This window comes from Planococcus citri, chromosome 2 (genome assembly GCF_950023065.1).
Source record: "Planococcus citri chromosome 2, ihPlaCitr1.1, whole genome shotgun sequence".
Classification (NCBI taxonomy): domain Eukaryota; kingdom Metazoa; phylum Arthropoda; class Insecta; order Hemiptera; family Pseudococcidae; genus Planococcus; species Planococcus citri.
Window position 1 is genome coordinate 2,818,716 of NC_088678.1, and position 14,047 is coordinate 2,832,762.

Consider the following 14,047-nt stretch of genomic DNA (forward strand, 5'->3'; position numbering starts at 1 on the left):
TTTAAAAGAAATATTCATTCATTTTTTTGAGCAAAGTTGGTCAATGCAGAAAAAACACACATTTTCAAAGAAGATGGGTTTGATGAGTAACCTTCTAGGACAATCGATAAGAGTGTCAAATAAGTGCCCACCGATGTTAATAGGTATGTAGATGCTAAAATTCATTTTTGCCTTTTTCGGAGCAATTTGAAATTTCTGGTGAAACTTGAAACCATGCTGGAGGCTGCAAAATAAAGGTCAAATTGAAATTGTTGTTTTTGAGTGCGGTAATCTTATAAACATAACTACAAAATGATATGATCTTTGCCAAAAAAAACACTCATTGTGCATCTTGTTTTGAAATTTCATTTTTTTCACTTTTTCTTTTACTTAGAGTTGGTAAAATTTTGTGAAACGGAGGAGTTGCGATAAGGCTATTTTTTGGCACCAGCTATTTATCGATTCAACCACTCTTAAAATGTTGTAATAAATGTCCCAAATACAAATCCGTGGTTGGTTAACCCAAAATGACCATTTTTTGGGCTCCAGGGGTTCCCAAAGTTGTTAATAAATAAATAATTTTAGGAACCACTGAATATTATTTTCAAAAACTTTTTTACCATAAAACATCTGTTTGAACCAAATAAACGTTATGCGAGGAAATTTTTCTATTTTCGATCCTTGGGGGCAAAAATTGGGGGGTTTCAATTTTTTGAAAATTTTGGAACCGCATTTTTGGATCTACCCCTTCGAACCCCGCTAAAAAGCTTTTTACAGTTTATTAGTATTTGAAAGACCTCCATCCTACAAAATTTTGAGCGCGATAAAAATTTTCGCTGTTACTCAAAAATTCAATTTTCCAATTTTTCGTAATTTCGATATTTTGGGAACTCCTGGAAAACTAGAAACCTGCGATTTGCGCCAAACGTAACGTTTTGAGGCATATATTCAATAATCTAGATGAAAAAGAAAAATTAAGCTCCCTGTATATTCGTAATTTTGGAACTTTTTCTTAGAGTCCCCTACTTTAGGCACCCCTAAAAAATGTGTTTATGCATATTTTTTCAAATAAATTGAAGAATTTACGTTTGAAACACATTAGCAAGTGCTCGATAATTTTTCATTTGATTTTTCCTGTAACATTCAAAATTGAGCTATTTTAGGTCAAATTCTGGTATTTTTACTTCGTTGAAATCATGAAAACGTTATTTTAACACCTTTTCGAAGAGTTAAATCTCAGAATTTGATCCAAAATAGCTCAATTTTGAAAGTTACTGGAATAATCATATGAAAAATTATCAAGCACTCGCTAGCGTGTTTCGAATGTAAATTCTTCATTTTTTTTTGAAAAAATATGCACACTGAAAAAAGGGTTCAAAATTACGAATATACGGAGAGCTTAATTCAACTTTTTCATCTAAATAATCAAATATACACCTCAAAACGTCACGCTTGGCGAAAATCGCAGGTTTCTAGTTTTCCAGGGGTTCCCAAAATATCGGAATTACAAAAAATTGGAAAATTGGATTTTTGAGTAGCAGCGAAAATTTTTATTGAGCTCAAAATTTGGTAGGATGGAGGTCTTTCAAATACTAAAAATACTAATAAACTGTAAAAAGTTTTTTTAGCGGGGTTCGAAGGGGTAAGTCCAAAATGGTGGTTCCAAAATTTTCAAAAAATTGAAACCCCCAACTGTTGCCCCCAAGGATCGAAAATAGAAAATTTTCCTCGCATAACGTTTATTTGGTTCAAACAGATGTTTTATGGTAAAAAAGTTTTTGAAAATAATACTCAATGGTTCCTAAAATTATTTTTTTATTCGCAACTTTGGGAACCCCTGGAGCCCAAAAATGGTCATTTTGGGTTAACTAACCACGGATTCGTATTTCGTACATTTAACTATTACAACATTTTAAGAGTGGTTGAGTCGATAACTAGCTGGTGCCAAAAAATGGCCTTATCGCAACTCCTCCTTTCAACAAAATCTGCTGAAGGCTCCACAACTGCTCATAATAGTTTGAAACAGTTTTCAATATTTTCAGGGGGTGGAAAACAGGCTAGGTAACTATTTCCTAAATTTGAGCTTTCTGGGTCAACCTTGTAAAATTTTGAGTTTTGTCATCTTCTAGCTTAAATTTATTTTTTCAAAAATTTACCAAAATCAAAAAATGCTCTTCAGCATCATGAATTTTGTTATTGGTGATGCATTTTCATATACTAAATACGCTTTATCAATGTAACTTTGTGTGGTTTGAAAATTTTTCACCCATTTCGGATACCTCCCTTGTAAGAATATAAAGGTAATTAGGTAATATACCTAAGCTCGTAATTAACATGGATTCTCATATTCCGAAGAACTTCAAGATCAAACCGAAAACGAATCTTATAGATTCATACAACTGTAAATCGAAAATCAAAGATGCAGAAAAACAAATATGCCATGTGCAGATAAAAATCTGTAATGCACTTTTGAAAAATAAAATCAAATATGAAGGTGGAGAATACATTAGAAAAAAATTTCTTCAAACTTTCAACGCACCAATAAAGTACTTACTTATACCTACCTAATTTAACGGAGAGGTGTTTAAAAAATTTCACGCGAGAAATTGAACTAAAAAATCAGGTTTCAATATTTGAAAAAAAAAATAAATAAAAATAAAACTCAAATGGGAAAATTTTGAAAATTTCATTTTGCATTTTGAAGGAGAAAATTAGATAAACAAATGCATTTTATTCCAGTATGAAATTGAAAAAACATCGAATTCTTCAAAATGAATAATTATGAAAGCGATAAACAAACTGATATTTATGAATTCTTCATACAAGGCCAGTGCTTATCTAGTGTTTGAAAATGCAAGTTTTTTCTACAATGAAATTTCGATACTGCATAGAAATTGTAGGTACCTAGGTATAAGTTAGAATTTTTATTGACTATGGTACAAATTTCAAATTTACGGTTCTGTTTTCCAAATTAATCAATCACAAGTTTTTATTTGTTTTGCAAGTAGGTACTTACCAGTGGTTTAAATCCATCTACGATTGGATGACCTATTGGATCAGTGAATAAAACAGCTCAACGTATAGGTGGCAAAATTAGAAAAGAAAGGAAAGTAGGTATTTAAAATTCTTCATGATGTACCCTTATGTAGAAAAAAACTTGCCCTAGGTTTTTTTTCACCAATAATGTAAAACTTAGTCTAGTATTTACACGAAATACAAGTATGTATTTGAGTATCTGGCTGTTTTTTTTAAGAGTTTCAAACCTGATAATTCGTTCAATTTCCAAGGTCATCTTTGACTTTTAGAACAACTTAACTACTTCTGACTGTTGAGGTGTTTTGTTTTATGGCTCACAATCAGTGAACATAATATGCGGACTACGAAGTAAGTATAAATGGAGTTCAATTTCAATGTGATAAGAGCTTCTTTTATCAACTAACATAACGTTTGAATCCGCAACGAATTACTTGAAGGAAGTGAAAGATGATAACAGGTGTTGTTTACTTGGCGGTGCTAATTTTTTATCATTACCAATTTCAAAAGATTGAGAAAAATAGCCGGAAATTTATTCAAAAATGCATCCTTTTTGAGGACCCATATATCTTCCCTCCAGGGACACTCCCAGTGCTAAAATTTTTTCTGACTGACTTTCAACTCAAATTTAACGTCTCTGTTGAATTTGAGCAAAATCCTGTAACATTTTTTTGGAACAATCCACCCGAATGGCGATATAGAAAAGAAAATGTAGTCTTTCCAACTGGATCTCAGAATATATGATTTATTTTAACCTCTAGCTGAAAAAATTATGCCTACTATTTACAAACTATACAATATACTAAAGTAGGTAATGGTTTATTAGATAGGTAATTAGGTATCTATCAGAAACAAAAAACTGAATACATGCGTGTAGTAAATGGAAAAAGACGAATACGTAAAAGCACGCAAAATAAAACTTTAATAAAACAAAACTATGTACAAAATCAATGTGCTTAATTCAAACATCGTAATCGTAACTTAACGATAATCTAAAACAGGGTTACCATAGTCAGAGACTATAAAAGTAAGATACTACACTTCTCCCCCTTTAAAAATCGAATTAATTAAGAACTAATTAATCTCGAAATCTTGAAAATGTCTTGGCGGTCGTCGCGTAGTTCTTTGAGGGTTTCTCCGAATAGTGGGAGTCTGAGTTACCGATTCATTGGTCAAATTAGAAGGAATCGGCGATTCTTCGATGACAGAATCTTCTGTTCGAATATCTGTCGAATTGGGCGATGATTGAGCCGGAGTTGTGAATCTGGTTTTCAAATGATCGGCATGAACGCGCCGGCCGTCATCTAACGTATACGAGAGCGGCGTTGAACGTTTGGCTATCGTTGCAGGTGTCCAATTTGCGTCTATTGGACGTCGTACGTAGACAGTATCGTTGACTTCGAATTCGCGATCTTTGAATGATTGATCCCTGTTGTCTTTGGTACGGAATTGTCGTTGATTAATATCCTTACGGACACACGGACGTAGTAAGTCCAATACTGTATTTAACTTCCGTCCAAGAAACATTTCAGCAGGCGTACGGCCGGTAGTATTGTGTTCAGTCGTTCTGTACACAAACAGTAGCTCCTGTAACCGATCAGACGGTGATCCTTTGTATCGCGGATCGCTAGACATTTTATCGTAGCGCCATTTAAAGGTGCGAATTGCACGTTCGACTAAACCATTCGAGCGACTATGATATGGAGTAGTAAAAATCAACTTTATGGAATTCGATAAACAAAATTGTTTAAATTCGTTCGATCGGAATTGTGCTCCATTATCGGCCACGATTTGCGCCGGCAAACCGAACATAGCGAAAAACGGACGTAATTTCCCGATTGCTGTCTCTGTTGTAGCAGTTTTTAATACAAAAATTTCCATCCATCTAGAGAATGCGTCAATGATAACGAACCATATAAAACCATGGTATGGTCCTGTAAAGTCAATATGGATTCGCTCCATCGATTTTTCAGGAGTATTCCATAAATTGAGGGGGGTGGATGGTTCCCTTGGACCAGCTCGTTGACAATGTTCACAACGTTTTATGAATATTTCGATGTCGTTATCACAATTTGGCCACCACACCGTTGTTCTCGCCAAAGACTTTACAGCGTTTATACCAGGGTGTGTGTAATGTAATTTTTCGAGTACCGGTTTCTGTAAACTTGCAGGAATAACAACTCGACTTCCGAGCATGATGATTCCTTGCTCGTACGATAATAAATCTCTTCGATTGAAAAACGGCATAATTTCGTCTGAAACATCTTTCTTCAATGGCCAATGTTGAGCAATAAAACGAACGATCTGTTGCAAAATCGGATCGGAAGATGTTCGCGAACGAATTAACTGAGAAGTTAGTGCCAAATTTTCAATAGTTTCAGAAACGATCTGATTAATGACCAAGCTGGCTTCGGATTCGAACGATGTTGGATTAATACCAGGTACCGGAAGTCTCGATAATGTATCTGCGAGGCAGTTTTTCTTACCAGGTACATATTTGAATGTGTAATCAAATGCTGACAGCTGTATAGCCCATCGAACGAGTCTGGAAGCAGCTAGTTTCGGTAGTTCGGATTTTTCTCCAAATAAACGTTCTAACGGTTGATGATCGCATTGTAACGTAAAATGACGTCCGTAAAGGTATTTGTAAAACTTGTCGATGCCGAAAATAATCGCCAATGCTTCTCTGTCGATAACAGAGTAATTCTTCTCTGCCGGAGTTAAGGTACGTGATGCAGTAGATATCAATCGCGTTCGGCCATCTGGATAGTTGTGAAATAAGACTGCTCCAATTCCATATTCACAGGCATCGCACGCAAGCGTGACCGGAACGGACGGATCGAAATGTACAAGTATACGATCGGAGGTAATCAACGTTTTCAGGTGTTCGAAAGTATCATTCTCAGTTTTAGTCCATTTCCATGGAACGTTTTTCTCGAGTAAACAATGTAGATTATTGCAGTTGGGAAGTAAGTTAGGTACAAATGCGTTGAATTGATTAATGCTGCCGAGAAAAGAGCGTAATTCGGAAATGTTCGTAGGTGCTGGCATTAGTTTGATAGCGTTCACTTTCGTAGGTACAGGTCTCATACCTCGCGCATCGATAATATAACCCAAAAATACGATTTCTTTACGGAGAATATTGATCTTCGTAGGTTGTAGGGCAAGACCAATATCTTGAAACCGTTTCAAAACTAAACGTAAACGATTTAAATGTTCTCTTCTGTTCTTACCACCAGTACCAACGTCATCTTGGCAAGCAACAGCTCCATCTATGTTGATCAATATATCATCCATGAGTTTTTGAAAAACCATAGGTGAAATCGTAAGTCCAAATGGTAAGTATTTATAGCGAAAATAACCTTTTTCGGTAACAATAACCAAAAATTTACGACAATCAGGGTGAACTAATACCTGATAATATGCATCTTTCAAATCAAACGTTGTGTACTCTATGAAACCAGCGAATAACGGAAATATATCGTTGATTGTTTTGAGAGGATGTAACTGTTTTTTCACGTATTTGTTAATGGTACACTTGAAATCTGCGCAAAAACGTACCTCACCATTTCCTTTAATACGTAGCACAATAGGTGAAGCCCATTCGATTGGTGTTTCCATAACATTCACAGGTTCAAGAATATCAGCTTTCAATAATCGATCTAATTCCTTATCAACGGAACGTTTCAACGCAATTGGTACTGGACGTGGTTTAAAAATCTTCGGTTGAGCATCAGGAGTAAGCTCGAACGTTGCTTGAAAATCTTTTACAGTACCTCGTTCACGATTAAACAACTCGCTAAATTCGTTAAGAATAGCTTTTACATCTGGATCATCGCTAGCAACGTTTTTAACCTCGTATATACCATGTTTAGGAACGTAATTCAGAAAACTAGAAGTGCGAGGTGCTAACGGAGTAACTTGTAAAGCAAACATCCAATTCTTACCGAACAATGATGATGCAGTATCGTTCTGTGAAACTACCAACGGTAGTTCACGTTTGATGTTATCTAATTGCACAATCACGTCAAACTCACCTAAAGCTTGAATAGCCGCGTCACCGTACCCAGAAATACCCGCAGCTGGGCGTAATTGCGGTGATCCTAATTGGTTCCAGATGCGAGAACTGATAACAGAAACATCTGCGGCTGTATCGTATTCCATCTCTAGAATGTTACCATTAACTTTAGGCGAGATGATGTAATGACCTTGCGGATCATCCGAGATGACATTATATAGATGCCGGTATTCATCGTCGTCGTATGTAGAGTAGTTGTTAAAAGTCGAAGTGATTCGTTGTACTTTCGCCTTTTTCAAAATCGTTGCTCGACCTGCAGAAACACAGGCTCGATCGTAATGCCCGACCTTACTACAGGCGCGGCACGTAGCGTTGATTGCACGGCAGGAATTAACATCATCGTGACGTTTTCCACCACAACGTAAGCAATCTTGAAGTGGGTTTAATGTTAATACTTGGTTCCCTTTGTTGCTGCGGTTATCTTTATCAGCTGTTGACGATGAATTTCTGTTCGAAGATCGATTGTTGACGTTAGATCTGTTGTTGTTGTTGGTGTTGTTGTTGTTGTTGCGATTAGCGTTGCTGTTGTTACGTTTGTTTTTTTTCGAATTGTTACTGTTGTTAGCTTGTAGTTGTAGGAGCTGGTTATCAGCTGTAGTTTTCGTCGAACTAGAATCGATTACCGTAAGAGCTGCTCGCTGTTGTTGAGCCGCCTCAATAGTAAGTGCTGATTTTACTATGTCGTCGAGTTTGTCGTTCGGTGAACTGTAAATCTCCGAGAGCCGTTCAATCATAGTAGGATTTTTCAAACCAATTAAAAATTGATCCCTGAGCCTCTCGTCGAGTGTTGACCCAAAAACGCAAGGGGGTGCCAATGATCTGAGCTTCGCAACGTAATCGGAGATAGACATCGTAGTCTCTCTGTAGCACTGACCAAATTGAACACGAGCAATAATATAGCTTACGGATTTGGTGTTATGTTGTTCTAAAAATGAAGTTAATTCATCGTAAGGAACTTCTGTTACTGGTTGAGGATCGAAGTGTTCCGCAGCAATCTGATACATTGGGTTACCAATGGCTCTCAATAGTAGATCTCGTCGATATGGTGAATATTCCTCTGTGTTAAGCTGAATGAGGGACATCTCGAGATTGAACCGTTGTATGTAGTATTTCCAGACATCTTTTTCCGGATTGTACGATTCAAAACGAAATCCTGCAATGCGGTCACTAATCTGCCTCGTTATTGTGGCCCGAGGTGTAACGACACCGCCACCACCTTCACCATTAACAGTAGTCATTTCTGTCTAACTTTTATCCTCGTCGCCATAATGTAGTAAATGGAAAAAGACGAATACGTAAAAGCACGCAAAATAAAACTTTAATAAAACAAAACTATGTACAAAATCAATGTGCTTAATTCAAACATCGTAATCGTAACTTAACGATAATCTAAAACAGGGTTACCATAGTCAGAGACTATAAAAGTAAGATACTACAATGCGAGCCCAAAGTTTTTTTTATTGACATGTACCTTACCTACCTATCGACGTGAATTACGGATTTCCGAATGTCATGTCCCAAAACCGACCTGCAGGTGTACCTAATTCGACAAATCATCGTTCACTTCAATTTCCTGTTGTTATATGGAGCAAGAATTTGCCTGAGAAACTGATCATCAATCTTATCATTACAGACATCTGTAATTTTCATTCGAAAAAAATTTTTTTAGTTACCTAATTGTACAAACTGACTTTAAATTGCAAGTTGATTAACTTACCAACGGCTCAACTGCAACAAAAATCGGTTGAGATATTGGTGCAAAGAATAAAATTGGCGGTAGGAATAACAGCGAATTGAGTAATGGTTGTATTTGCAATGCAGCTAGTTTTTCCTGCATCTGTAACGGTAGCTTTGAAAACAGAGGAATTGAAAACCCAGAAGCTTTGTCTGCAAGTTTTTCTAACTGTGGGAAGAGCTGAAATGTTCAAAATAATGTTCTCAAGTTTTTTTTTTTACAATTTCAAATCCAACTGCCTTATAGAATACCGTTGATTAATTTTCAATTAATTATACTTGTAGGCTATGTATGTATAGTGACTAGTTCTTCTCTACGTTAATTAACAAGGTACTCACCGGATCAGTGACCGTCGTTTTCAAAAAATTTCCAATCATCACAGGCACTTTTTGGATAAAAGGTATAAATGGCTTGAAAAATGGTATTTTGGATAAATAACCTATTATATCCTTACCCCCCGGAGCACGATATTCTTTTATTTCAATTTGACTATCCGCGTCAACTAAATCTACATCACCAATAGTCAACCAAACACCGAGCACAAAAATGATAGCAATTTTATAATTCTTCATCATTATGATGTAACTAATCACACATTTCTACTCAAACAATAATGCTGAATTTTTGGTGAGCGGTGCCTATCACAATATTTTGTGTGAGACTATATGAGTGACTGATGTTTATGTACCTTACCTAATACCTAGTATACTTATTTACTTGCACGAAATATAGACAACTTCAAAGTAAATATTTTTATCACATATTATGTTCTGATAAATTTTATCACACAGTGTCAGTAAACATATTTGCTTTGTAATGCAGTCAAGGAAAGGCTAATGATCCCCATGGAACCGTACCATTTGACATACATACATAGAATATACCTACCAAGCGTAAAATTTTAAAGAACAACAATATACCCAATCACTGTTCTTGGAATTCAAAAACACTGTTTTCAAAACGATAAAAATTGTGGGTAGATAATTTATTCCTGAATTTTCAGCAGTTTTGTAGTTAGCATAAGAAGAGCTGTCCAACTCGATCCACTTCAAACTGACAAAATTCGGAAATTTTTCCTCTAGAAGTTTTTAACTGTTTCAGTTTTAATTTTATTTGAAAGTGAATAAGTATTTTTCAAAATTTTTAAAATTATAAAATAAATAAGTGAGTAGGTATGGTTTGGTGCCTACCATATTTAAAATAGTAATATGCAAACTCTCCAAAGTTTACTAATAAGTACAAATAGGTAAGTACCTACCTATACTTAATCTACCCACCAGTTTATTGAATAACCTACGGTGAATGATTAATTCACTTTTGATGTTTACATCCATAGGTAGTGTAAAAAAATGGGAGCAATTTTAGATTCCCGACAGTAAAGAGCTTACCTATACAAAAAAAAAGTATTCAAACGACAAAATAATGTATGTATCAACTGATGAATTAAAAAAATGTATGTTTCATTACCTAAAACTGCCTTATAAGGTCACGTATGGGGAACTTTTCCCCTCAAAAAGAGACATTTTATCGATAAAAATTAACGTTTAAAGAAATAAAACAAAATATAAATAAGTACCTACGAGTAAGTACCTATGTAACAAAATAAGCTGAATAAAAATAATTCTTACTCGTACAAGAATGTGTAAAACTTATATAAAAAGTAACGCTACCTCTTTTCCTTTTTTGATTGGAATAGATTTTGCTTGTTGACAAGGAAAGCTTCTTTTTGTGAATCAAATTCTCGCTAAAATTTTAATTTAATTCAAAATGCATTCATTCTTAGATTATTTTTAGAAATTCTTTGTTGATCATGTAATTTAAAAAAAATATATTTTTTATAGGTAATTTTTCCAATATTTCTTTCCTTTTGATGATATTTGTTCAATTTTTCATGATGTCTGAATGTCTGTAGTTTTTTTGATGCTGATCAAGAATTTTTGAGTCATTTCCCAAAATGATATTCTGTTCCATCGACTATTCGTGATTTTTAATGATTTTCATCGCTTTGTAACAAACTTATCAAACTAGATAATTTTCTAGAAATTTAAACTTTTAGCTCATACGTAATTAGATCAAAGATTTGTTGATTTGTCATCAATTTATGGCTAAAATTAAAGCCAATTTTGATGCGAGTAATCTTTTGATAAATTTTTGGTGATTTTCATTTTCAATAATGTGTGTATAATTTAACAAGCTTTTCTTTTTCTGAAAGACACTCATTTCTGAGAATTCAGTCCCCCTCCCCTTTAAATAGCCCAATCGACACTAAAATCGGTCCCGTGTGGTGTACCTATGCGATTATTTAGGTGAGTTTATTTCTTATCTCATTACACACTCTCAGTCTTTGATTCATATTTTACTATTGGGCTTTATCTGGCATAGAAAAGCATCACCGTTTGTCGTTCATTCAACTTATTGTACAATGAACGTAAAAATGCTTGTCGTGCTGACGCCTAAAATTATTTTCCTGAGAAAACTGCTCGTAATTTAAATTACCTCTTCGAACTACTGATGGGAATTTGCTAACATTTTTAGAGAATTTATTTTAATTATAAAGTAATTATCGATTACCTATCGTAAAATGTGTTTTAAAAATTCAAAAATTTTCATAAATACCTAGTCACGTTTTATATTTCATTACCAACTAATTATGTATATAGGTAGGTATCTTACAAAACAGCAGTATAAAATAAGTAGGTATAGTCAATTTAACAATACCAGTGCTTCCAACTCTAGGAATTCATTTTCGGATAGCAACATTCCTCATGCTCTCTCAAAAAAATCCGAAAATTTCGAAAATCTCAAAAAATCTCGACAAAAAAAGCAAGATTACCAAAAAAATGTGATAATTTTCTTGCGTATAAATTTTTTCAGAAAAGCATATTAACATTTTTCTATGTGTGCTTATGTGTGTATCTACTTGAATTTGTGCTCGTATTAAGTGCATAGGTGCATTCATCGTAACAAATATTTTGGAAACAGCTTTGTTATTTCATTTACTAATGAGGTAAATCAAAACTTTCATTATTCATGTTTCCACCGTGCATGAGTGTTTTGAACGCCAAACTGATCAGCAATTGAAGTAATTCATCGAGCTGTAATTTATGAAATTGATTAGGTAAGTACATTGAAGAAATGTGGTAAGTTCTTAAAATAGGTATTAGGTAGTTTATAATTTGGTCAAGATGCTTTGGAGTAAGAAAGATTAGGTAAGTATCTGCCTATGCTATGGTTTTCTGAAAAATGTGCGTATCACATGACTGGTGATTATGCTTCGTGAAGAGTGAGGGATCAGCACTTACCAACGGTTTCAATGGACCTACAATTGGCTCGGAAAGAGGTCGGAAAAAGAGGAGAGGCTTTTTTGTCAACGGATTACTGTTTAAAGCCATGAAAATTGGTTCAATTTGCATGGTTGCCATTTTTTCTTGCATTTGTACTGGCATCATGTTTGAAAACGGAAGAGGTGGAAGAATGGAAACTTCATCTGCGTATTTTTTCACTATAGGGAACAGCTGGAATTTTCATTTTAATTAGCAATTTGTATAGGAATCTATATTGGCTAAAGTTAAGAATAACGACATAGATTGGTAAGTAAGTACATTTTTCAGTGCCAATGTCTTAATTTTCTCTACTAGGTAGGTATATGTGTGTAGAGATATGTCTTTAATAATTAGGTAAGTATGCTAGGTAACTTTCTCTTGAGTGTTACTTTACCTAATATTCGAATAAACCCAAGAATATTCACCTTATCAACCAGTGGCTTCTCCATTTCTCCAATTTGTAGTGGAATCTCTGCTATAAGAGGTACTACTGATTTCAAGGCCGTATCGTTTACAAGATTCAGTATATCTCCAGGGGACCTGAATTTTCCCTCTTCTGTTCCTTGGATCGCTTTCGCATCATTCCAATCAATTGCACGAATTAAAAAACAAACACCGAACACAAAAATATAAAAGATATTGAAATTCTTCATTATGTGAAATACTTCTATCTCTTCACTCCTTGTTACCTATACAGTAATTTATCGACAGGTAGTATAGCTAATCGTAAATATAACTAAACTTTTGTCACCTACGTAAGTTTGTTTCAAGCGCAATAGGTTGTTAATCTAAATGTTACTACGTATGAATAGTTCAACGAATTATTTTGAAGGTGAAGGTGGTCGATAAGCTACCTACATATTTTTTCGTAAAAACTAGCTAGGTACACACTACACACTTATTGAAGCTGATGTTTTTCACTTTTTGAACCAACACAAGAATTATGATGGCTCATAAATTGAACCAACTTTTATTTGATTTCATTCTTTTTTGATTTTTTTCAACGGGAGGGGGAGCATTGTTTGGATGACAGGAGAGATTATCTAAATTTTGCTGTAAATTGGTTGAAATTTATACCATGAAGAATTAGTCCGGCATATGACAATAGGAGTAATTGAACCCCCCCCCCCGCCGATCCTCGGGGACAACTTTTTTCTTAAAGAGGACATCCCAAGGAACACTTTAAAGCAAACTTGCCAAAAAAAAGTTGGCCTTACTTACAAAATGGCGGCTATTCTGATTGGCATGTCAGCCGATATCGCAGATTTTGCGTTTCAACATAGGACTTGCACAAACTTTTTCATACTTTACAAAGGCAGATCGAAAGATCATGCAAAAATTTACCACCTGTCAAAATTTCAAGTGCTAAAGTGCGTTTTTCGATTTTTGGTGAATTTTTGAAAATCGAATTTAGGCCAAAAATGAGGGAAAAAATCAAAATTTTACCAAATTGATCAAGAAAGCCGAAATTTCGATGGGAAACGATTTCAACACGTTTTGAGCAGTTCTGGAGCCTCCAGCAGATTTTTGAAACTCGAAATTCCCACAAAATTCCATCAAATTGGAGTTGTGAAGCTGAAATTCATTCTAAAAACTAAATTCAATACGCTACGAAGTACTGCAGGTAAATTTCAAGTCGTTTTTGAGCCTCCAGCGACTGTTTGAAAATTCCTGAAGCCTCCAGCAGATTTTTGAAACTTAGAATTTTCACAAAATTTCATCAAATGGAGATGGAAAGCTGAAATGTATCCTACACTCCAATTTTAACACCCTCTGAAGACGACTTCAGGTGGGTTCAAGTCATTTTAGGGCCTCCAGCGACTTTTTTAGAACATTACTGGAGCTTCCAGCAGATTTTTGAAACTTTAAATTTTCACAAAATTTCATCAAATGGAGATG

General features: G+C 34.8%; 1 protein-coding gene and 1 long non-coding RNA gene across 2 annotated transcripts; both read right to left on the reverse strand.

Annotated features, from left to right (window-relative positions):
* Nucleotides 1–3,911: 3,911 nt before the first annotated feature.
* LOC135834208 (uncharacterized protein K02A2.6-like) lies at nucleotides 3,912–9,536 on the reverse strand. Its single transcript, XM_065348045.1, has 3 exons — nucleotides 9,164–9,536; nucleotides 8,808–9,005; nucleotides 3,912–8,727 (listed from the first exon to the last, which is right to left on the reverse strand). Exon 3 carries the CDS (start codon nucleotides 8,326–8,328, stop codon nucleotides 4,087–4,089), a length of 4,242 nt encoding a protein of 1,413 aa, XP_065204117.1. The 5' UTR covers nucleotides 8,329–8,727; nucleotides 8,808–9,005; nucleotides 9,164–9,536; the 3' UTR covers nucleotides 3,912–4,086.
* A 728-nt stretch (nucleotides 9,537–10,264) lies between these two features.
* LOC135834209 (uncharacterized) lies at nucleotides 10,265–12,915 on the reverse strand. The gene is made up of 3 exons (XR_010556611.1): nucleotides 12,574–12,915; nucleotides 12,128–12,340; nucleotides 10,265–11,920 (listed from the first exon to the last, which is right to left on the reverse strand). It is a non-coding gene; the product is annotated as an uncharacterized LOC135834209 (long non-coding RNA).
* Between the last annotated feature and the right edge of the window lie 1,132 nt (nucleotides 12,916–14,047).

Coding starts and splice junctions, on each gene's coding strand:
- LOC135834208 (XM_065348045.1), bottom strand. CDS start 8,328: ATGACTACTGTTAATGGTGAAGGTGGTGGCGGTGTCGTTACACCTCGG.